The sequence below is a fragment of the Pecten maximus genome, chromosome 16 (genome assembly GCF_902652985.1).
Source record: "Pecten maximus chromosome 16, xPecMax1.1, whole genome shotgun sequence".
In the NCBI taxonomy this organism is placed as follows: domain Eukaryota; kingdom Metazoa; phylum Mollusca; class Bivalvia; order Pectinida; family Pectinidae; genus Pecten; species Pecten maximus.
This window is the reverse complement of record NC_047030.1, coordinates 26,547,156-26,570,817: the sequence shown is the minus strand read 5'-3', so window position 1 is coordinate 26,570,817 and position 23,662 is coordinate 26,547,156. Positions and strand designations below refer to the sequence as shown.

Sequence of the window (23,662 nt, the reverse complement as noted above, 5' to 3'; positions counted from 1 at the left end):
TTTGAGACGTGTATTTAATAAAATGAATCCTTTTCAAGAGTCAGCTGTGTTAGAACTATTTCTTCTCTCGTCGGTATAATTGACCTACTTCGAAGGTTCGGGTGATTTGGTTGAGATGTTACGATTCAAGGCAAAAGAGAAAATCAGTTTTTGATGGGGAACGATGAAAGAAAACGTCATATGATAAAAAGAATCTGTCATTCGTTTCCCTTCATATTAGATTTATGATACTCGTTTAGAATTTTTAATTTTTGCTCGCCAGAGGCTCGCAAAAATAAAAAATTCAAAACTCGTATCATAAATCTAATATGAAGGGCAACTCATGACAGATCCTCTATTTAGAAATATTTCGGAACAAAATAAAAAAATACATAAAAAAAATCAGGAGATAATTAGTTACTTTTGTATACTGGTTGCAGATTTCAAGTTACTAAATCATTAATAATTCACTAAATACAGTTCCTCTTTATGACATGTCTGAAAACATTTTTTAAAAGAAGTAATTGATTTTTTTTTTCTATTTTGTTTTTTAATTTTTTTTATTATTATTTATTCTTTAAAATTAACCATTGTTGTCAAATTTTAATATTAACATATGTAGCCTGAGGTAATTAACATCCTCTAAATGCAACAAAAATGTCGCAATTTTTTGTCACCCACTTTCTACCTCATTTTGGATGTGGAATGAGGGAGATCTCCCTCATTGGAGGTTTCAGGGGTTGACATGCATGTACCCCCTCATATATCCTTCCTTACCTATGGGGCACTTAACTATTGACCCATCACAGACATACATCAAATTATACCTGTTTGGCTTCAGAAGCTTGTGGAGCATCTTTGTTCTGGACCAGAACTAGAACATCTTCAACATCAAGATAGCTTAGTTCATTTGTATAAGGTTCTTCTCTTGTACACATTTCTGTCAACAAAATTGCAAACCTGCAACAAGAAGAAATTCATCTGTAGCTTAGTAATTTACATATGCATGTTACTATAAAATTTTCTACTGTGACCTTTTTAACTGACATTTATATGGCTAATTCAAAATGGTATTTATGTAATTTCAGTGTGCAGCAATCCTAAAACAAATCATGTAACATCAGTTTCTTATTGCTCTCAGTGGGTAAACATTAAAATGCTTAAAAACTTCCCGACCAATTAAATTTGTAGATAGAGATGATTGGACAGGGACACTAAATATTTGCTTCATGATCAACTCATGGAGGGAAAACATAACCTTAGTTTACCCCCCTGCCTTGTGCCTGCATGAACATGACCATAGATATATACCCCCACCCTGGGAAATGTCAAGTGGGACTATTGGCTCATTGATATACCATTTGTAATTATATAAGAATCCATCTCTATCGCTATACTTACGAAAAGATGTCACCAGCTTTGGATCCATTCCGTACGTCATCAAGTCTCTTAGATTTTGCAAGAAATTCTGGTGCCGTCCATAGCAACTCACTGTAAGTAAAAACATCATTATACACATTATACTTGTCCTGTGAAAACAAAATATGATTGCTATGGTTATTGATAATCACTCAATCGAATACCTTCAATTTATTCTAGATTGTGGATTCTCGTCACAGATTGTTTGACAGGACTATTTACATACGGTGCTGCTTTATAATTACATGCAATTTCGCTTGATTTTTTTCAGTTCTCACTAAAGCTTTTTCATTCAACTTAAATCTTTTTTATACTGAATATAACATACCATAGTGTATAATATTGATATAGCGTTATTTTGAATGCATATCAACAATTTTTTTCTGAGCTTGAAGAGATGTTTACATAACAAATTTCCCAACATTTTAGGAATGCAAAAAGTTTAGGCTATGAATATGTTTTAAATTATAAAATAGAATTTAAGAAATAAAAAAAATTGTTCTATTGTCCATAGATACTTTTTGGTATCAATATAACATGATACTCAACATAAAATGCAACATCATACTGTCAACTATGCCAAAATGATGTCATTTTATGTTAACCATGGTATCAACAACATTGTGTGTAACGTCATAGTATCTCAAGAGTAGGGAACAACATACGCTTGTCTCGTACTAAGAGATGAAGTGCTTTTCAAAAAATATCTTAAGATAGTATTAGGGCCATAACGAGTACCCGGGTGACCCGTTACGAGTCGGTTTTGATATGACACCGGGTTTGAAATTGTGTACTCGAACCCCGAAACTTTGTACTAACATAGTAACAAGGCATCGCAAACGATACAAATCCCCTCGCGTGCTAACACATGAACTCTGACGCAAAATGGGGGTTGGGGTTATTGCAGGACATTGAAATAACATCAGTTGTCATTTGCACTGAACTGCAATAGACATGGATGGGCTTATTATCAGGCATGGGCTATCGAGGTATTGCCATGCTGGACCAATATATGAAGTTTGGTCAGGATCCATTCAAAAATGAAGTCGCAACAACGCTGACAAAGATTTTCTATAAATAGTAACGGTGACCTTGACCTTAACCTTGGCGCCCTGAAACACGAACTTGTTTGAGGTATTGCCATGCTTTACCCATATATGAAGTTTGGTCAGGATCCGTTCAAAAATGAAGTCGCATTACAGCGTTGACAAAGATTTTCTATAAATAGTAACGGTGACATTGGCCTTGACCTTGGCGCCCTAAAACACAAACTAGTTCCAGGTATTCCCATGTTGGACCAATATATGAAGTTTGGTCAGGATCCGTTCAAAAATGAAGTTGCAAGAGTGCTGACAAAGATTTTCTATAAATAGTAACGATGACCTTGACCTTGACATTGGCACCCTGAAACAGGAACTTGTTCGAGGTATTCCCATGCTGGACTCATATATGAAGTTTGGTCAGAATCCGTTCAAAAATAAAGTCGCAAGAGTGCTGACAAAATGTGAACATACGTACTTACGTACGAACGGAACGCTATATCCCCTCCCCGACTTTCGTCGCGAGGGGATAATAACTACTATAGTTCACCGAAGTACACATATATTGCAAGAACGGAAAATCCCCGCTGAATGTTGTGCAGGACGTTCAAACAAGATGGAACTAAAGTTTTTTCATGATGAAAAGGCTTCTAGAGTTGAGAGATCCCATATATGGTGTGTTGTATAATGACCAAGTCACAAAGGTAACAGAAAGGTCAAAATTTGATATTATCGACACTCAGTGGAAGGTTATGGAAGATTTAGTCCCTGTGTTAGAGTAGCTGGCAGATGCCACGGAAATCCTTGCTGCTGAAAACAAACCAACATCTAGCAGTGTATACGTGCTAGTGGGAAAACTATTACAAAATGATCTATCCGAAACAGATATTGATTCTGGTATAATTTCCCAATGCAAAGCTGTTGTGCGGGAAAGCTTGGCGAGAAGGTATGGTTTTTCAGATGACGGCTTCCCAACTGGCGAAGCGCTTACTTCGCCACTTATGTATGCCTCGGCGCTCGACCCACATTACAAGTCATTGCGTTTCTTGCATGATGCAGACCGTGAACAAGTCGTTGAAAAATGTAAAAATATTGATAAATAGCCCAACTGTCAAAGCCCCAACTCCAGTCTCTCTCTCTCGATCAACACAGACGTAGAATATGATGAATTTGTCAATGTAAAGGTGCGAGAGACTGACACGTTAATCGTCTGAACATGTAGAGCGCAGTCCTCCGCGATCACTAAAACCATCCTTGCCAAGTCTTCCCGAAGACATGCTTATGAATGATAGTAATCTGTTGTCAATAAAACTGTTCACTTCATCATGTCGTTTTCGTGTGTTCTCTTTACCCGAGTGATTACGATAGAGATGTGTTTCCGGTCATGCGTATAACAAACTGCACGTATGTCAACCAAACAACATGGCTTCTTTGATTGAAGCGCGACTCAATACGATGTCTTTTCATCAGAGTACATATCATGACTTGTAATGATATATAACTAGTAATGTTCTACTAAGAAGTAAGAACTACTTAAAGTATTCATTTATACACAACACACCAAAACAGTATGAAAGTCAAAAATTTATTGAATGGAACCAATAACTTGTTCAGGCTCATATTAAATATTATCTAAAGGTTTTGGCATTCTTAGGGGCTGCTCATTCTTACAACTAAATAACATCAACTAACAATATTACATAATAAATTTTTACTCGCTACTCAAAAGATACACCTAAACAATTAAGATACTAATTATACTATAGGGGCATGCAACCCCCAAGCTAGAGCGATCATAGCTTAGCTAGCTATGACTAATAGAGAGGAGAGAAACCTAGCTTGAGCGACCTCAAGCCACAGAGTAAGCAGTTGGTAGCTAAAAAGCAGGCAGTTCTGCTAAGACTGTTTCAGATGGGGCGACCCCCGAGCTTGGGCGATCCCAAGCATATCATCTACATAAGAAATAAATACACAAAATATGATATAATGAATTGGGGGCAAGAAATTCCCCGAATTTAAAAGTTCCCCGAATTTAAAAGTGCTAATATCACGGCGTGATAAATTCATTACTGTGAGTGATATCCTCTAACTATTCCTTACTAAGAAGAGCAGCCCAAAATAAAAATAAAAATGTGACAGCTTGCATTGTAACAAAATAAAGCTTATAATTAACCAACACAGATGTACAAAAAGGTGCTGCGAGCCGGCTGCCCCAACCTGAATCAGGGAGGTAGGTTTATCCAATGCTCAGACCAGCTTGCCAGGTGTTGTCTCACCATGAGGCCTTACTTACCCCTAAACAAATGAGCCCGAAACAAGTAAAAAAGACATGTAATAAATATAAATATTATAAGTAAACACATATAATAAAAACAACATATACACATGAAAAGTACAGGCAATCAAAATAAAACAACAGTATATAAATATTAAAAGGTAATTATAATATAATATAAACAATTATACACAAACCACAGTAAAGAAAACTGCAAATTATCAAAGGTGGAGGTGGGGCGGATGGTGGATGATGAATAAAACACTGCTGCTACAAATAATCACGCTGCTTGAAAATGAATGCAGGTGGCGCTATCCCCTGACGTATTACCATTGGTCAAGAACATCACGTGATCAAAGGCGCGAGGTTAGAAATAGATATTTACTAACATGAAGACTGTGACGGGGTTTTTAAATGTTGTGTACAAACAACTATTTAGTAAACAAAATATCATTTTATACACAACACACCAAAACAGTATGAAAGTCAAAAATTTATTGAATGGAACCAATAACTTGTTCAGGCTCATATTAAATATTATCTAAAGGTTTTGGCATTCTTAGGGGCTGCTCATTCTTACAACTAAATAACATCAACTAACAATATTACATAATAAATTTTTACTCGCTACTCAAAAGATACACCTAAACAATTAAGATACTAATTATACTATAGGGGCATGCAACCCCCAAGCTAGAGCGATCATAGCTTAGCTAGCTATGACTAATAGAGAGGAGAGAAACCTAGCTTGAGCGACCTCAAGCCACAGAGTAAGCAGTTGGTAGCTAAAAAGCAGGCAGTTCTGCTAAGACTGTTTCAGATGGGGCGACCCCCGAGCTTGGGCGATCCCAAGCATATCATCTACATAAGAAATAAATACACAAAATATGATATAATGAATTGGGGGCAAGAAATTCCCCGAATTTAAAAGGCCAAATCGAAGAGGTTACAATAAAGTAACCGAATGAGAGCCCCCAAGAAAGAAATTATGTGCAAGAAGGATATGACAATGTAATATTTTTAAGAGTGTAGATAAAGTGAATCGATGATGAACTAGAAAATTATTGATTATAATCAGTACAACTAAGCACAAATTTGCCTATAGAAATTAATGCACCGTATTACATATATACACACATAATTATCATATGCTCTAAAATGAGACATTAAGAAGTTAAATGTGGTCAGTGGCACAGTAACTGGTATAAAGCTTGCAGATAAACCAAGTAATGACAAGAGTTCAAATGATTGAAAGTTATATCACGTATGGAATAAAGCTGAAAAAGAGAGGAAAAACATACCAAATACTATAAAGTGAGATAGTATTTAAAGGAGCACTAGATTCTGCGTCTGTGAATGAGACAGATGCAAGAACTACATCCTTCTGATGGAGGTCTAATTAAGGAAACAGTGCCAATGATAAAGTGTTAAGGAAGATAATTAGGTACTGGGAACGCACCCTGAAGATGTAAGAGGATAACAAGCTCCGTATGTCAACTATATCTACTAATAATAGACAAAGAAAGGGTTGCAGATGTCCTAAGAAAGTCAACAAACTGGTTGCCAAGACTAAGGAACTTACATACACAGAACAGGTAGTTATAATGAACCTGCCAACACTCAAACAGATTACGATGCATAAAATGAGATACGATTAAAGTTATAAGTACTTAATGCAATAAGGATACTGAATGTAGTACAGGGCTTATACAGCTAACTTAAATAAACAAGATGTGAGTATTCCGAGAAACACCCAGAGAAGAGACTTGACTCTGTCGGACTCCAGAGAAGCAGCTTGACTCCAGGTATTTCACAGTGAAGAAAGAAATTGAGTACTCAAAACTAAGAAGGGGCTTGACTCTACTGAACAGCAGAAATACAATAAGGATACTGAATGGTGTACAGGGCTTAAACAGCTAACTTAAATTAACAAGACTTGAGTATTTGGAGAAACACCCAGAGAAGAAACTTGGCTCTGATGAACTCCAGAGAAGCAACTTGACTCCAGGTATTTCACGGTGAAGAAAGAAAATGGAGTACTCGAAACTTATAGAAGGAGCTTGACTCTACTGAACCGCAGAGAAGCAACTTGACTCTAAAATGCCTGACTTAGAGAAGAAGCTTGACTCTACTTGACAGCAGAGAAGCAACTTGACTCTAAAATGCTTGACTTAGAGAAGAAGCTTGACTCTACTTGACAGCAGAGAAGCAACTTGACTCTAAAATGCCTGACTTAGAGAAGAAGCTTGACTCTACTTGACAGCAGAGAAGCAACTTGACTCTAAATCATTCATACTGAAAGGTCCTACTAGAGAAGAAGCTTGACCCTACTGAGCCATAGAGAAGCGACTTGACTCTAGTACCCCTGTAGTGACAAACTTGACTCCTATGTGCTACTGAGAATACCCTTGGCTCAGAGTCGCAGTGACTCATGAGAAGAGACTTGACTCGCAGACACAGCTGAGAAGACCCTTGACTCTTGAGTTGTGATTACTCATGAGAAGAGTTTTGACTCATGATTGGAGAAGCGATGACATGACTGCATAAACTAACGAATCAAAACACAGCGAAGTAGTAGCTGGTGGCATGACAAACTTGACTCCTAAGTGCTACTGAGAAGACCCTTGGCTCTGAGTCTCAGTGACTCGTGAGAAGAGACTTGACTCGCAGACACAGCTGAGAAGAGTTTTGACTCTGAGTGTGATTACTCATGAGAAGAGTTTTGACTCATGATTGGAGAAGCAAAGACCTGACTACGTAAGCTAACGAATCAAAACACAGCGAAGTAGTAGGTAGCTAGTGCGGGACACTCTTGACTAAGTGCTACTGAGAAGACTACATACTTTGAGTCGCAGTGACTCATGAGAAGAGACTTGACTCGCAGACACAGCTGAGAAAACCCTTGACTCTTGAGTTGTGATTACTCATGAGAAGAGTTTTGACTCATGATTGGAGAAGCGATGACATGACTGCATAAACTAACGAATCAAAACACAGCGAAGTAGTAGCTGGTGGCATGACAAACTTGACTCCTAAGTGCTACTGAGAAGACCCTTGGCTCTGAGTCTCAGTGACTCGTGAGAAGAGACTTGACTCGCAGACACAGCTCAAGAGAAGAGTGACTTGATTGTGGTTGAAGACATGACCTGATTACCCACAAAATAAACAAATAAAACATGGCATAGGTTGGTGGCTATTGTAAGGAAAAACTTCACTTCTTATGGCTGCTGAGAAGATCCTAGACTTTAAGTTGTGATTACTCATGAGATGAGTGACTTGACTCGTAATAGAAGAGGCTTGATCTGACTGATAACTAATTAAACATAGTACATGATAAGAACAATCTAGTAACAGACTAAATAAAGTGAGGAAGAAACATCATCTCTATATATATCTATGACAAAGCTCTCCTTAACAGTTGCATAATATATTCCGCACAAGTATAAACAAGAATCTGTGACAAGTACAAGGAAAACAATAATGCTAGATACAGATAAAAGGTGTGACAGCTATGCCGTAAACCAATTATTTAGAAATATCCGTGACAAGTACATAGAAAACAGTAACGCTAGATACAGATAGAAGGTGTGAACGCTAAGATATAAATGTTTACTAGAGTAACAAGTATCGAGAATGCTCCTCTGATATCCACGCTGTAACCAAGTCTGGTCAGGTACAACAAGTCAAAATAGACAGATTGATTAGTAATCTCACCGCTGAAAAGTCCAAGACAACCGAGTTGGAAGCATGTAAGCTGATGCTACGATTTCCACTTTATCTGCATGTCGCTATCATCGGGAGATGGAAACGCATAATGTAGTTCGGTGAGTTTCCGAGTCGTCTGTATGTAGTTATCAAAGTTGTTCGTTGATTATCCGAGGAGTCTGCATGTCGTAATCGTCGGGAGATTGAAATTCCGACTAGTTAAGTTGTTCGGTTAGTTCCGAGTACACTGCATGTCGTAATATCGCGAGATGGAAATCTAGACTAATAATGTTGTACGTGTAGTTCCTTAATTATTTTTCCTTAAATCAGATAATTACCCCTACAAAATTAACCGTAAACGCCAAAGAAGACGATGCAATGCCCTACAGTGTTCGACAAGACATGGGCGCTGCCATCTTGAATCCCGCACGGAATCCTGGGATCGCGCACCAAGCTACTGGTAGTGACGCGTTCCTGACCTGCTTGGCCGCCATGTTAGATGACCCGAGACGGTTTACAAACTGATGTCTTTCGATTTCCACTAGCACGAATAAGTCACAACAAAGTTAGATCCCGATAGCAAAGAAAACACATTGTGGTTGCATAAAGACTGTTAGGATCCAAATAGGAAATACACAGCTCGATGACGAATGACATTCGTCAATGTAAACTAAAGGAAATGTCCTCGACACACGTCGATAAAAATGTAAACAAACACAACACACGTGTAAATACCGTTATTGGTGTGTACTTCACTGTCGTAGGAGACGACAACTCCAGGCAAAACACTCGTAAGTTCAAAAGTCAATAGGAGTTGTTGCGACGAAAGTAAACGATAGGAGAAAATAATGATGAATAAAACACTGCTGCTACAAATAATCACGCTGCTTGAAAATGAATGCAGGTGGCGCTATCCCCTGACGTATTACCATTGGTCAAGAACATCACGTGATCAAAGGCGCGAGGTTAGAAATAGATATTTACTAACATGAAGACTGTGACGGGGTTTTTAAATGTTGTGTACAAACAACTATTTAGTAAACAAAATATCATTAAGATCAAAGGCCTCTCCTGTTCTATTCTAAACGTCCGTACAGGGCTACAACTTACAATCTACAGCCAACGGGTAACCGGGTATGGTTCGGTTGTAAAGACCGAGTACCTGGGGCAAAACAATTGTACCCGTGACAGCCCTAGATTGTATTTCAAAGCGCTTATTTATTTTTTATTGGAAAATGTCTGCTTTTGCATATACTCTGCGGAAATGTGAGTCAGACAGGAAAACACCCACCAAGCCCAATTTAATACCTCCTGTAAATGCATTTTGCATGAGATAAAAAATGTGAATTAAATTGTACTAAAATTAGGTGTAATGTGTAATACTGATTTATAAACACCAAACTTATGGAAACCCAAAGAAATTGTTTTTTTCTTCTTTTAATTGCTAGGTAACATACCTGGGTTTCGGTATATCTTCTACATTTGGCCGAAGCTTTCTTACACCATTGTAACGAAGGGTAGGTAAACCAAATCCTGTGTAAACAAATATACAATTATTAGGTTTCAAATTACAAGGAAACTTCAAATTTAGACAACACATCTCCAATTACATCACTACCCAAAATTTCTTTGGTATCGCCATGCAAAGATGGCTGTCATAATAACACATAAATATCACTATAATTTTGAAGTGGTGGAACTATAAAACAACCACATTTTATATAAAAAAAACAACAACAAATGTTCATCATACCAGATACTTTACACACCACCCATTTTATACAAAAGACTGAACGTACACATTACCTGATATTTTACATGTCCATCTGTTATCTACAAGGCAATTTGAGGATTTTAATCTTCCGTGAGATCCAATCTCTGACCTATGCAAAAATTCCATTCCACGACAAATATCTTTCAGAAGTGAGAACCTGAAGTCCCATCCAAGTTTGATACTCTCATTAGACAACATATCTTCTAGACTTCCCTGAAATGACATATAGCAAGCTGTGAATTGTAGGTAGTAGTGGTTTGGGTATGACTCCTTACAGATCCTTGGAATCAATTGTATCATATTTTCCAAGTTCACAGTTATAAACTTTAGGTTTAAAAGATATTCGAAACAAATATAACTTTTTCTGTAAAAATCAAAATGAACAAGAGCCATAGACTTAACGGTCACCTTAGTTTTGAAATATTTCTGTCAATTTGACCATTTTTAACACTGCCCATCAGTCCTTGTTAGTCAATCAGGCCAACATGTGCATGCCATCAAACTGCTGATAATGTTAACCAAGTGAGAATGAATTCCAATAGAAATCCAGCAAAAATGTATTTTCCCTATATAAACTATAGTAAAGTTTACTCCCTGGACCCCAGAGGCAAACATGAGACCCCAGGGTCATGAAATTCACAAATTTTGTAAAGTGCTTCAAGACCTTTCTATCTAAAAGAGTTATTGATTCTACTTTTCTTGGGCCTTGAGAAGATGATTTTGGAAATTTCAGTCAATTTGACCTCTTTGGGCCCTGCCCCTCAGTCCCTTAGGGTGGGGATGGGGGGTGAGGACAATATAATTCAAAATTTTGGTTGACCTTTGGCCATGAAAGTTTCATTGAAATTGGTTCAGGAGTTTCTTAGAAGTCAAAAATGTACTTATTTACAGATTTGACGACTAAAAACTAAAACTAAAAGGCAATTAGAAAAAGTCACTCGAGACTTTGTCTCAGGTGACCTAAAAGTTAAACTGAAACTAAAAGCAGAACTCAAGAGTACAATTTAAACGGAACAGTTTTTTAAAAGAATGGTAGCTATATAGATGGTTGAATATTAATGTAACAATTATTGAATACCTTTGGTGCCACCTCTGTAAGAAGTCCTACATATGGGTACTCCAAGCAAGCACCAACAAATGTAATTAGATTGTTGTGTCTTGTTTCTTTGATGCGTACAACTTCATATCTCAGAGCTTCATCTTCAATGTTCAGGGATACACAATTAAATTGCTACAAAGAAAGATTTTTTTCAGCAAAGAATCAAAGCAGAAGAATGCAAAATTTAATTTGCATCTCTTTAAAGCTAGTCCCAAATTATTAGGGCCGATGAATATTTCTGTAGTGACTATTGCGATACACTACCCATTGGTGATGCAATAGTTAAGTTGACAAAGAGCTGTATCCCTTACTTACTATCATTTTGACTAAGTTTTCATCAAATATAGATTATCTATATATACAATCAATAATAGTTTTAAGAACTTTGTTTGTGATTCTGATCTAATTTGTAGGTCATTATAATGCAAACAATTTTTAATGATTTGGAAAAACTCTGCATTTGAGATTCAGAATTATTTTGTAAAGCACCACCAACATTCATCATGTAATAAATCAAGCACGCAGGGAGATATTTAGAAGGCTAGACCCAATCTAAGTCACCGGTATAGAAACACTAACCATTTCATTGCTAAACTGACCAAAACCGGCAAAGGCCATATAAAGCCACTTTGTATGTTGTGTATGTGTTAAAGTATACTAAAGGTGCGTTGTTGTCTACCCTTAGTGTAGTCTTCTTTACCTGAAATAGGATTAATGTTGCATAATGTTACTATCAAGTTTACCCGAAGCTGAGGTGAAAACACTATTGAAGTAGTATGTACCTGGACAAAGCATTTCTGACTCCTCCAAGTACAAATATTGGTTTTGTTGGATTGCATAAATTCATCTCCTGCAGTAGACAGGAAACTGAGAGCTCTTGCGTCTCCTACCATGACCTCATCCCACTTCACCAACCAGTCCAAATTCTTTAGGGCAGCTGCTAACCTCTGTCTAGAAGTAATAACAGGGGAAATTGGAGTGGTTCTGCTAGTACCATATATAGAGGATATCTAACAGTGTCATCAGTAATACCAAATATATTTCACGAGTGGGGCTAATATTTTGATATTTTTCACGAGTGCGCAGCACGAGTGAAAAATATCAAAATATTAGCCACACGAGTGAAATATATTTGGTATTACTGAAGACACTGTTAGATATTCTGTTTATTACATTTTATTACATTTTTTATCAGCGAAAACCCTACCCCGTATGCTGACTAGGACTACAGCGATAATTTGTAAACAAAAAAGTTTCCCCTGTCCAGGTGCTGACATATATGTCGGGCTTTCTGATTGGTCAATTATTTTGGTATTTTCTAATCATTGATTTGATTGGTCAAATCAGCAAAAGTGATATTTTTCACTAGTGAAAAATATGATATTTGTCACTAGTGAAAAATATCACTTTTATAGAATGAATAATTTTTGATATTTCACTGGTAAAAATGTAATAATAATTTGTATCCAATGAAACCATATGTCCTAGATATCATAAGCAACTGAATACCCTACTTTAATGTGCATTAAAAAAAGAAAAAGAAAGAAAGAAAAAAAAAACATTGTATGATAATCATTAACATATTGCATAACTATTTTGCAAATTTAGACCTTTTTAGATATCAGCATACATTTTTGTTACCTGAAAAATATCCTATCAGAGCCTCATGGTTAATGAGAAGTTATTTGAAGATTTTAACACATTTCACCCCTGTGACATTGATAGTAGGTCAGTTTCATTCACTTGAACAAACTTGGTAGCTCTACATCTCAGCAAGCAACTGGCCCAATATCATGACCTTAGGCCTCTTAGTTATAAAGAAGTTGTTTAATGAAATATAGCAGAATCCACTACATATTTCTCTCTAGTAAGCAAGAATCCTGACCTCTTCAGTAAATATCTAATGAAGAACACAAGGAAAGTGATGAAGGCAATGGCACCTAGCAGGGACCCAACAACCACGGCAGCCAGCGAGTGTCCACACGTCGATCCGATGAAGCCAGAGTCACATTTACAGGTCTCCGGTGCTGAACAGGATCCATGGGCACCACAAGAGATCCTTTTAAATTCAAGGGTGGGAAAAAGAAGAAGAAAAAATAAGTTCAAGGTCAAAAGCTTTAGTAAAGTTTCTGATGGAGTTCAAGTATCAGTATAAGAAATTCCTCAATATACTAATGATTGAATGTAAACTGCAGTAAGTGACTAATTAACATTTGAACAAGTCATTGATCTAATTGAAGAAAGTGATTTAGTTTGGATAGTGAGTAGACTTAATCAACAGCTATGCTATTTATACATACGTGCTACAGATTGGGATCTCACAGCGAGTTCCTTCATATCCTGTTTGACAGATACAGACTTCAGGAACATCACAATCGCCAAACACACAACTGCAAACCATTTTATCACAGGTTTCTCCATAATAACCGGGATGACATCTAAAATAACACGCAAAGAATAACATCAGGACCCAGTTGTTCAAAAGGTGGTAAGCTTAATCACTTGATTAGTGAAAATCTCATTTCTCCTTTACTTCAAATCCTATGTGTTTATATTCTTCAAAATAAGCAGGTAGGAGACACTGACAAGTGTTATAGTTTCATAAAATGTTGTCGAGTTTGTTTTATCAGTATTTATTATATTTAACATATATTTACATTTTGAAATTAAATCAAAGGTCATGGTCAAGGTCAGCAGGTCTTGAATGTTGCACCAATAGAAAGGTCTTGTCACAAGAAACAAGGGTACATCTCAAATATGAAAGCCCTAACTTGAACATTGTGAGTGACATATGAAATAATCATGTTGTCAAATTGGCTGCTAACAACCAAAATAAAGAATTTGCTTTCAGTACTGCATACTATTGGATATCATATCATGGTTATCGTATTTTTTCTCTGTACCAATTTTTTGCCATATGATGACATGTTGCTAGAGAACACAACACCCATACCCATAACACCCCTTTTAGGTCATTGTCTTTTAGGGCAATGTTTCATTTTTTAATCATCAACATCTGACATTTTCTGTAGGAATAATATTTTGACAGCATGAAGCCAAATAAATGGTTCATATACAAAAACAATATATATGCTGTCGGTCAATTCATCTCCAATAACAATACTAAATTCAGATTTATATACAAAATCATTTAGCTTTATTTACTGACATGAAAGTATGCCAATATATTCACTGAAATCTGAGTTTTTACTTGCCCTAAAAAAGGTGACTTTGTATGACTCCAGGTCATGTGACTGTCATGTGATGAACACATCGCAGCAAAATGTTATTGACTTTTAAATGAAGGTAACGCAATTAATGTTTTGATAAGAAATTCGGCAAATCATGATAAATGGTATACTATTTCAATTTAATATTAATCAGTTCCACTGAATGTTACTTTACGATTATGGACAGAAATTTAAAGTGAAATAGAAATATGCTGTGACATGGCATTGATTTGGGACCTTGGCACCCATCATTGTATGTATATTTGTTCTATGAAATTTGGAATTTTCTCTACTTTCCTCCTCATTCCTCTTTAACAATCATCTGTTAACAAATTACACTTTTCTTCTAAGCAGTCCAAAAATTGAACATGTATGTTGGCTAAAGACAAAGAACCACAAATTTGGGTTATTATAGTGAGAAAATCTTACCATCTGCTACTGTATGTACCTACGTGCAGACTTCCTGGTTTGTGCAGTCACCAAACTGGTACTGTGTGATATCATACTCATTGGTGCCATTACCACCACAGCCCTGTGTACAGTAGAATGGCGCCACAGTATACTCGGTCTCCGTGATTTGCTCTGGTTCACCTGTTCCTGGCGGAATGATGATCAGCTCTTGTGTACTGGCACTCACCATTGCAGTGGAGGTAGTCACACTGAAAAAAACAAGAGGCCCATTGGGCCTGTATCACTCACCTGTCTCTACAGCAAATTTGAAGATGATTGAGGTCAGATACTATGCTAATTACCACGTTATTCAAATATCATACTAGACTAGGTTAATTCAAGTCAATAAATTTTGTAGTCCTTCATTCCAGCATGTTATTGGTTTAATATCAGGTCTCAGAGACTAGATCATTCTTGTGAGGTTGAAAATAAATTCTCAGAAATTCTACAGGTGGTTTCATTGGCTATAGGTGGTGCTCTAAATAAAGAAAACGCTTCTATTCCATATGACAATCTGAAAGATATCGCTTCTATTGGTGGTACCCCTTTTCAAAAAGCGAAGTCCACTAGTGGATGACGTTTTAAACTGGAATATAGCCCTTACTGAATAATGTAGATCTCTGGACAAAAGAAAGTTTATGCCTGACACTAACAAGTTCCTGCGACAAGTTAGTGTTGGAGATAGAGCCAAGACAAACATTTTCTTCATGATGTAGGTCAAAGGCTAAAATGAAAGCCAGAGTGACCTAATTTGGTACATGACACACCAGGTGAACCAATGACCAAGTTCCAGTGACCAGTAGTGAAGTAGATAAGAGTCTGAACAAGAGACAAGTAACATTGGGATCCGATTTAATTTTCTATATATAGGTCTCTTGTATTGGAGTGGAACACCTATTACTGTTTTTTTTAATTTTCTTTATGTCATTAAAACAACTACCGTAAATATTCGGGTATAGTGCGCAGGTACGTTTTTGAGGTTCGTTTTCAAAAAAAAAAAAAAAAAAAAAAATTTTTTTTTCAATATTCAACTGAGCGGTAGATGAATTCTAAAGCATAAGATGATAAGAATTTGTAACTTATGAAAGCTTATTTACCACATTTAATTGGAATCACCGGTCAGACTTGACACATAGGATTGACAGGTTGTTTACATTATACCGTGACAGGCCTAGTCAGCTTGCAAATTGTAGCGGTCCCATCTACGCTGTTGTTCAAACAAAATAATTAATCCTACCCTCAATTACCTTGTGATTTTCACGCAGGTATGATCTCTTGTGATATCTGTCCACGAACAAAGAAAGCTAATTAAGCTCAATTATAACACGATTGACTAGTAAGCTGACTGCTACGTAATGTAACACAGGCCGCCATTTTGTATACAGTACGGAAACAAGTCTGCTGTCGTCGTGGTGGTAACAACTTTTATATCAATGAATTAACAAGTGTAATGGATAAATCTACAGTGCAGACGATAAATAAGAGTACCCCGGTAGTTTTCACAGTCAGATCGTATTTTATATGGCCAGTTGGTCAGTGACTGCAGCACGAGATCAAGGCATTAGTGTTACCCTTGCCTAATTGTGCATGCGTGCTGTTACAGCTTCCGTAAATAAACAAGTTGAACATTATCAGTTTCTGGCAGTACTCTAGATTTATAAGGTGATTAATTTAGAAGTATGAAATAACTAAGTACATCAAGATAACTATTCATTTCTTTGATTATTTGTTAACTATTACTTTCTAAATGCTTCATATGTTATATATATATATATATATATATATATAAGTATTAAATCAATCCTGCAGTGGAAGGAAACGATCACAAATCTCCGTCAAATCACATTCATTCTGACTGGGAAAAGGCTTGTACTTGTGTATAGTGCGCAGTGGTCTTTTTCACTTGTCAATTTTTGAAAAAAAGTGTGCACTATACGCGAATATTTACGGTAGTTAAAATACATTTCTTTAACTTTGACCTTACAATTGGCAGTAAAACTGACATACTTCCATTTGTTCTTGTACTGTGTTGGTGGAATAGTGTAATTTGCTACCACATGATTCCAGGGCGGCAAATCCATAGGGCGCTTGGCTTGCTGTTTGTACTCGGTAATCATTGTTGCATTTTCCTGAGCCAGTTCCAATATACGCGCGAAGGTGACAGTCTTCATAAAGAAATTAAAAAATGCACCATTCCATCAAGCTTGGGTCAAAATCAAAACTACACATATCAGAATTTTTTTTTTTACAAATTCATATTTTGAAATTCTGAAGATGAGTTTTCAGTTCATTTTCGTCTTTGTTCTACTCTTGTAATTTGTATCAATTACAAAAAGAAACAAAAGTTTTTCCTCTGATAATGCAAACTTTGAATACATTGGACCTGGTAGTTAGTCATCGAGAAAGACTTACCGTGGCAGTGCTGGCTGTTTTATTAAATGGATGGGGGTTACTGGTGACCCACATCCCCAGAAAGCCTGGCCGGTTACCTGTATCAGGTTGGAAATGGATTCTCCCAGACAAGCCCTCAAAATCAACCTACAAAACAAATATAACCTAGAGATGTTTGGTAAGCATGACTTCAAACATGTCCAGGATCATATCTAGTACATTTGTCATTGTCATGTCAAAAAATACATCTTTATGTTTTTTTTTAAATTTAAACATCATTTACAAAAAAAAATTGTCCTTTTTTTCCCCCAATTTAAAAATAGGTCAATGGTAACAGTCAAGGTTAGCAGGTCAATAAATATAGTACCAATGGAAAGTTATCAGCATCAGCTTTTCACTGGTGAATAACAGTATAAATATGATAAGTCCCCCCCCCCCCCCGACACCCCCCAAAAAATAATACAATCAACAGACATAATAAGCCTGCCTTTGTAAATTATATTTTTACTTTTTTGTTATAAGAGGTTTACAAATTTGTACTTGAATGTTTATACCTACCTCTCTGATAGCATTTGTTAAGGCTGGTCCAGTAATGGTCAGACTGGCATTGATCATATTGGTGATAGCTATGGCATATGTTCTCACGGCATCATATCCTTTGCCCCATTCTGCCATTACCTTGTATAGAAATAAAATCATCATTAATTGGTCTTTCAACAATATCTAAGCAATCAAGTGTAACAAATTCAAATCAATACCATACATTGATTCATATGTCAATCAAGTTGTATCCCTAACAGTGCCAGGTGGCTATCATGGTCCTTTAGAACTTATTAGTTCAGTATCATTTTTGAGTATGCCAAACGATAATACTTCCACCAAATTTGCCTATAAACACAGCATATAAAACCATTACATACCTCATTAAGGGAGCGCCTTGGTGCAGTACCACGATAGTTTATCCGGCGATAGTTGGTATGTTTGATCATGACATGCTCCCAGAGTGGTGTCATCATTCCACTGACATTGTATGTACCACCCACACCAAAGTATCCAATCCAGGCCATGGTACAGGTGATTGGCTGGTTAATAAGAAAAATTCAAAATATTCCAAATTGGTCCAATTCATGAAAGACACCAAGGCCTAACTAAGGTCAACCAAAGTAGTGGGGACAGGGGAGTCATCTAAGAGATGACCTCCGAGTATGTGTCTTGATTGTTTGCTATTCCAGTTACCAATGTCACAGTGATTAATCCAACTTATTATATTCTGCTTTCCAGAGAGAACAATTCAAGCGATAAGGTGCAATCACTCTCAAAATTCAATATGCACAAGGGATCATCGGAAATTATAACAGAGGCTAATCTAGACTGATTTCACTACCGAAATTGGTTAGCATTCTCAAATGATGGTGTTTTCCCCTTTGAATAAAAACAAATTCCCCAGCAGGAAAAAAAAATCCATAAAGTGGGAAAATTCTCCAAAACAGAGGAAATCTGAAAAATTTTGATGATATATGTCAGAATTATAGCAAAAAATAGCTGTAAAATGTTAGAGTTTTATGCAGGCAGAGAATCAAGAATTAATTTATTTTGCCTCAATGGTATAAATTTTATAATTATCATTTAATTTGATTTTACCTTTTGACTGTTGAGTGCTAACACAAAAACATAATACCTACACCTTGACACATAGGATGTTGATTGGCCCAGGGGAAATGCCAGCCAACATCATTTAGAAGACCCCACTCATATCCATGGTAACAGGAAATGTTGTGTCTAAAAACAATGAGAAAATGACTTAAGTTAACTATCACTTCTTTACCTGCATGTACAACACCTTGTAATAATGGACATAACAGTATAAATATATATGCTAGACTCAAATTATAGTACAAATATCTCGACCAATTAGGCTTGCTCACTTCAGTTGACTTGTTATTTCTTCCACTTATGAAAGTTTTGTCAGAATCTGATAAGATCATTTTAAAAGAAACACAACTATTTTAGCATATTAAACCAATAAAATTTGATAAGCACAATGATGAATTGGCACAGACATATTTATCTTAGAAAACAATATCAAGAAAATTCAGTATTGCAAACAGGTAGAGCATAATGCAATGTCTACAGCACAAAAAACAAAACAAAAAAAGATTATCGTGAAGTAATATGCGTAAAATATGTCGATTATCTCCACTTTGTTACCTTCTAGACATATCTTAATGGAAATATTTCAGACCTTTTCTAGAGTTACTTTTTTTTCTCTATTTGACCCCAGTGACCTTGAATGTAGGTCAAGGTCATCCATTTGAACAAACTTAGTGCAAGCATGTGACAGGCCCTAATCAAGTCTCTGGGCCTCTTGGTAATTGAGAAGAATTTGTTTAAGATTTAAGTATATTTGATTCATGTGACCTTGACCTACTGATCTTGAATGTAGGTCAAAGTCATTCATTTGAACAAACTCGGTAGCCATTCAACCCAGCTACAGTCCCAATAACATGTCTTTGGACTTCTTGGTCATCAAGAAATTGAGAAACTTGCACTGGGAAGGTGAGCAAAACACTGCAAGTTATCTCTAGATTCAGTCATACAACTTATCAATAAGTGAATTGATTATAATGATTAAATGAAACACTCAACACTGGAGATATTCCAAGTTTTACAGTAATAGAGTGACAGCTATATACCTGATGGCTTCACTGATGATAAACCACTGTAGTGGGGCATATGCAAACAAGTGGATAATCTTGGTTCCTGCATTTTTTATCTTTTCCATTTGTGTATCTATAACACCAGGTGCATATTGTGTTGGTAGTAGTTTAGGTATGATGATCTGCAACAGAAACATTAAGCTCATAGAATGGTTACTGGAGCATAGATAGCTACTAATGCAAAAGGCTACACCCAGTGTGCCAAACTCTGTTTGACATAACTCAGGAATTTCCATTTCCATCTTGTGACCATTAGAAATTGTTTTGCACCCACCACGACACCTACGATGCACCTAATATTTTATTGGTATTACCTATCAGCTGACTTTACACATACAGACAAGACAACAGATCATTTCATTTATTTAGGTAAAATCTCAAAAAGTCACCAGCAACACAAATATTTTCTTACATTTTTAAATTGGATACAAATTTACATAATTACTCCCAAAAACAAATGATATGCCCAAATAAAGAGAGGGATCTTGCCACACACCATTGAATGATCTTTGTTGGTTCTATTAAAGACTGATCTTATTATCTCTACTTTTTCCATTCTTTTTCTTAATGATCTAATAACCTTCTGATAACCTTCATATGTATGTTATTTCAAACTCTTACAACTAATATGATAATTAGTAGTGATTTTCTGAGCGACATTGTGATTAGACAATTCTTTTGATTCCTATTGCTTGTAATACCTTGTGCATCAATAAAGTCATGACAAGACATATAAGATAAAGACATTGTCGATACATTTACATCAACGCATCAAGCTGTTTTTTTTAATTAAGACCTTTTTGCAAGGTCATTTGAAGGACAAACATTTCTTCCATTTCTATCATCCATTTCACCTGTACAAGATCTTTCCACATGATGATAATATACAATTCTACCATGTTTGCTATGTAACGCCGGTTTTGATTGGTGTAAAACCATGTATTATTTTCCAATAACCCACGCTCGTACCAATAATACACGGTCGTGAGTCACGGCTGTCACAATTTTAAATATCTAATATTCACCCGTTTCATAAAAGGTTACTATAGCCGAGTGGGCTAATGGGTTAGTCTTTCAATATATTTTTATCACGACGCGAGTTCGAATCCTACGGAGGCCCTTTTTTTTTCTTCTTTTTCTTTTCTCTTTTTTTATCCTTTTTTTTTAGATTTTCAAAATCAATGCCATATGATAGATGCTCTTGATCGTAGTACTGTATTGCCTGTATATTTCATCAACAAATAATACAATATTCAAGAAATAAGGTTTTCCCGGGGTTTCTTTGCTGTTTTTCTATTAGAAAGAGGTCGATCTCAGAACTAAACAGTACATGGTAGAATAGAAATAATCAACTTTGACTCGTGTATTGTTGCAGGATATACAACTCGGACATTTTGCAATTTTAATTAATAACTCAGGCCTGCGGCCTTTGTTATTAATTTAATTGCAAAATATCCTCGTCCTCGTATATCCTGCAATAATACACGAATCATCGTTAATTATTTCTTAATTATAGCATATTGGATTTGAATAACATTACACTGTTACCTTAACTTCAAAATGTCCTGACAAAATAAGGAAAAAGATACAATATCTGACCTTGACTTTTGGTCAGTTCACTCGTTTAATTCCAATCAACATTGCTTCATAGTGTCATCACAAAATATTCATTGCAGTGAAATGTTATAAAAAAATTTGAGCTTGATCTTTGTATCTCAGTAGGTATTTCATGTTAACCCTTAGGCTGCTACATTGTATTGTATAGTAATGGCCCTCACTGCTCCATTGATTATGCAAGATTTAACAAAAGTGATGCTGCTGTTATAAATGGTTGTATCTTGAAAACTATTAACATTATGTGAATAAAAGTTACATGAAAGTTGTTTGTTATTATCTGTACTTTGTTATTTTGTCATCAATTCCAAAGTCGTACCTGTAGTTAAGCATACAGGTGAAAATACAGGTGAGTAAAAGTGAAAATTTTAATCAGCATGATAAAAGCACAAGAAAGCTCATTGAAAATCATTGAATATAGCTTATTTAATTCAGAAATCTTAATAGGAACAAAAACACATTTCATTTGTATCATATTACAGTATACATTGTCCTCGAGAATCGCAGGTAAATCTCGTTAACTTTATGTGAAATTGATGTAGAATTATCAAATGATACAGGCTGCCATTTTTTCATTCGGCTGATTTCTTTCAGTTCGCCGTTTAGTTTGGTCTCGCAGTGATTTTTCAGCCTATTTTGGGAAAAATAACTTTCCTGGAAATTGGGAAAATCTAACGCAGAAAATGATATTTTTGGGAAAAATTGTAAATTTGAATTACAAATAAATTATTGTATACATTAAAACAATAAACAAACAATTAAATGGAGATCACTTTGGTTTCATTTTTTCTATTTTGTTGTGACAGTGTTCACAAGGGCCGAGACCTGTTAAGTATATAGGTCTCTGACAAGGGTATTTGTCTGTCTTTTTTGTTTTGGAACAAGAGGATCAGAGATCCGAGGTCCTCTGTGGACAAGTGTTCTGGTCCCTTAAAATTAATTCTCATCAAAAGGCGTCGATCTGATTTTGGTTTTCCTTTAAGTAGACCTACATTTTGTATGTTGACTTGACAGTCGGTGTCCGGCTCGCCGACTGAAGAGTGAAGGTGGCAGAGATACCGACGTAGCAGGCTTTAATTGTCCTGACAATCGGAAGTGGACTGGCACGTACTATGGGTTCTGATAATGCCGTCTGTGTTGGTGTTTTGGGTTTAAATAATTCAGTCAGGGTTTTGGAGCCCTTGCTGTCGGATAATCGTAATTTCTTCGCGTAGTACTTGCCATTATGTGAGGCCGCCATTTTATGGCGATTTGCGATCACCCAAGCGTTTGCACATTACTTGTATACTAATGGCAAAAACAGCGACCGGGTCAAAATATCCGGAATTGAAATCGGTAATTATTTGGGAATTTCGGCGGTACAATTGGGATTTTTTTTAATGAAATCTCATTGGGAATGGGATCGGTACCCGACCCTATTTATATAGGCTGAAAAATCACTGTCTCGGCATATAAATTTGTTTGAACAACGATTTCATTGATAATGTTATCGTCTATAAAAAGCTTTAAAAAATCAACTGGATCAAAATTATCCATGTCAATCGTAAGCTTGGGCTCACCGGAGAACGGAGCGTTGACAAGGTCAAACTCGTCAACAGTCCACCCGGCCTCGGTGTCGGCCTCGGTGTCTGCCTCATTTACCCTATCGGTATCGGGCACAAAATCGTTCATAGGAACGTTACCTATTATGTTTACCCTCAAGAACTCCCCATTTGCTGCCCCAAAACCTTCAAAATCATTCTCGTCTGATTCTGGGTCACTAGCGAAGAAATTTTGAACGTCCTCGTCATCGCTCCAGTTGACGGCGGCCATTTTGATGAGTCAGTGTTTTCATTTCGAGTGCCTTGCACACCTGTCGTTAGTTCTAGTGTATAATCCCGAGAATATCGAAAGTAATGATGTCAGAACCCATCGGAAGAATTCTACTTTCGTTGTCATACACAAATATAGCCATAGGCGGGATATTTGT

At 36.3% G+C, this 23,662-nt stretch overlaps 1 protein-coding gene across 1 annotated transcript in view; it reads right to left on the bottom strand.

Moving 5' to 3' along the window:
- LOC117314655 overlaps nucleotides 1–23,662 on the bottom strand; it is a 94,860-nt gene that overhangs the window by 27,158 nt on the left and 44,040 nt on the right. The window contains exons 13-27 of the mRNA XM_033868731.1: nucleotides 20,056–20,201; nucleotides 19,045–19,141; nucleotides 18,283–18,444; nucleotides 17,921–18,040; nucleotides 17,384–17,509; nucleotides 16,979–17,136; nucleotides 14,974–15,180; nucleotides 13,592–13,729; nucleotides 13,177–13,350; nucleotides 12,074–12,242; nucleotides 11,271–11,423; nucleotides 10,225–10,405; nucleotides 9,876–9,951; nucleotides 1,381–1,470; nucleotides 807–939 (exon numbers count right to left, since the gene is read on the bottom strand). Of these exons, the coding sequence (XP_033724622.1) occupies nucleotides 807–939; nucleotides 1,381–1,470; nucleotides 9,876–9,951; nucleotides 10,225–10,405; nucleotides 11,271–11,423; nucleotides 12,074–12,242; nucleotides 13,177–13,350; nucleotides 13,592–13,729; nucleotides 14,974–15,180; nucleotides 16,979–17,136; nucleotides 17,384–17,509; nucleotides 17,921–18,040; nucleotides 18,283–18,444; nucleotides 19,045–19,141; nucleotides 20,056–20,201 (2,130 nt within the window). The remainder of the gene's footprint in view (nucleotides 1–806; nucleotides 940–1,380; nucleotides 1,471–9,875; nucleotides 9,952–10,224; nucleotides 10,406–11,270; nucleotides 11,424–12,073; nucleotides 12,243–13,176; nucleotides 13,351–13,591; nucleotides 13,730–14,973; nucleotides 15,181–16,978; nucleotides 17,137–17,383; nucleotides 17,510–17,920; nucleotides 18,041–18,282; nucleotides 18,445–19,044; nucleotides 19,142–20,055; nucleotides 20,202–23,662) is intronic.